Here is a 1,920-nt window from a genome sequence, read left to right as displayed (position 1 = left end):
AGTCATGTGATCAGAGACAGTCATGTGATCAGAGTCATGTGATCAGAGACAGAGTCATGTGATCAGAGTCATGTGATCAGAGACAGAGTCATGTGATCAGAGACAGAGTCATGTGATCAGAGACAGAGTCATGTGATCAGAGTCATGTGATCGGAGACAGAGTCATGTGATCAGAGACGGAGTCAGGTGATCAGAGTCATGAATTGTTCCTGCAGGAACAGATGAAACTCCACCAGCTTCAGGGTCACATGATCACCTTGTTACAACTTCTGGAAGTTACAGCTCATTTAAAGAAACTTATATTTTGTTACATTTATGATCAACAGATCTTAAGCTTCATTTTATTTTATTTAGTTATTTTGAGAAACTTCACCTGCACTTCAGTTTTTGTGGTGGATTTATTGATCTATATTTTGTGCAGACTGTTTCAATCTAAATAACAGAAGGATCTTTTTTATTTTTTTATTTTTATACTTGGAGACTGAATACTTTACTAAATAAAGTAATTTCAGTAAAATTACCCCTTGTTTTTTTGTGTGTTGCCAGGTGTTCAATAATTATCGTATTTGTACGACAATTTTGCCCTCTGTACGATCAATAAACCCAAAAAGGCCAGATATACGATAATTGGACCACTCCGTGAATGTGTGCTTGTAATCAGTTGTCATCAGCCTCTCGCAACCGTCTGTCTGATTTTTTTGTGAACCCTGAAGGCATCTGTGTCCACAAACAGATGCACGGTTGGCTGGAAATTCCAGGAATAGAAAAACAGTTTTGTAATCGAACCGTGACACCAAGAATCGAATGGGCAGACACAGAGTCGCACCCCAACACAAGAACCTTCTGTCCACGCCACAGCGCTCTGAATAGTTTCAGGAAGCTCGAGCACATACACTTGGAGTTGTAATCGAGGTCCTGGAACGATCGAGGCATCGTTTCAGCTCTACTGCAGCGTGTGCAAATACCAGACAATCTCACTAAACACTCGTTACATTATAATAAACTAACAAATGTTTGACAATTAAACACTTTAACAATACAGACAGAACCAAGTACAAGAATCTGTGTTTGTCTCTGGACAAATGTCTCATTTTAAAAGAAGTGGTCACTCTGTATTTTCCACAGTCCAGAGTACTTTAGGACCTACAGAGCTCTAAAACTCATTGTGTGGTAAATGTTTAGACTAAAACTTCTCAAATCAGACGGCCATAAACGTGTGGTCAGAGTAAAGAAACACGGCCAGCCATTTAATGTGGATGAGACCGTCACTCTGGTTGATCTCATTTTTAATGTGTACGCAGCTCTTTGAGTTGAATAAGTAGTAATATTTATCTAATAAGTAATACTTGATGTGTTTGTTGCAGGCAGCTGCAGGAGGGGACTCAGCAGTAAGTACCAGTCATTTGTAGTGGTAGAGTTGTGTAGAGCCAGCAGGTGTCAGCAACAACTGGATGGTAATGTTTGTCACTTGTGTGCACTCCACAGCCCAAGAGGAGGTCTCTCAGGTTGAAAGATGTAAGTAGAAGAGTCAGTAATCAGAACGTTCACTGTCAAAGACACTCCGTACGATTCTACTGCCTTTTTTCTACATAGAAACCTGCACCTGCAAAGGCTGAGCCCAAACCCAAGCCAAAGGTAGGTTCTTCTCCAGTGTGTCCAGTTACATCCCGTTCCTTTGAACGGTGTTTCATATGCGAGTTAAATGTCTGTGTTTGCAGAAAGGACCTGCTAAAGGGAAGAAGGCCAAGGAGGTGGAGAAGGTCAAGCCTGAGGACAAAGCAGCAGACGCCCCTGCTGAGAACGGTGAAGCCAAAGCTGAGGAAGAAGTACGTTGTGACATGAGACGTTCATGTCGTCTCTGGAGGAGGAGGTGTCTGACCACCTGTTCTCTGACCACCAGTTAGTTCTCTGACCACCTGT

At 42.0% G+C, this 1,920-nt stretch overlaps 1 protein-coding gene across 1 annotated transcript in view; it reads left to right on the top strand.

Moving 5' to 3' along the window:
• Positions 1–1,920, top strand: part of si:ch73-1a9.3 (non-histone chromosomal protein HMG-like) — a 6,614-nt gene that overhangs the window by 3,783 nt on the left and 911 nt on the right. The window contains exons 2-5 of the mRNA XM_037687621.1: positions 1,365–1,388; positions 1,486–1,515; positions 1,594–1,635; positions 1,719–1,826. Coding sequence (XP_037543549.1) covers positions 1,365–1,388; positions 1,486–1,515; positions 1,594–1,635; positions 1,719–1,826 — 204 coding nt within the window. The remainder of the gene's footprint in view (positions 1–1,364; positions 1,389–1,485; positions 1,516–1,593; positions 1,636–1,718; positions 1,827–1,920) is intronic.

The sequence above is a fragment of the Nematolebias whitei genome, chromosome 14, assembly GCF_014905685.2.
Source record: "Nematolebias whitei isolate Nwh7 chromosome 14, NemWhi1, whole genome shotgun sequence".
NCBI classification, from domain to species: domain Eukaryota; kingdom Metazoa; phylum Chordata; class Actinopteri; order Cyprinodontiformes; family Rivulidae; genus Nematolebias; species Nematolebias whitei.
The sequence above is the reverse complement of the archived record's forward strand: the minus strand, read 5'-3'. Positions and strand labels throughout refer to the sequence as shown.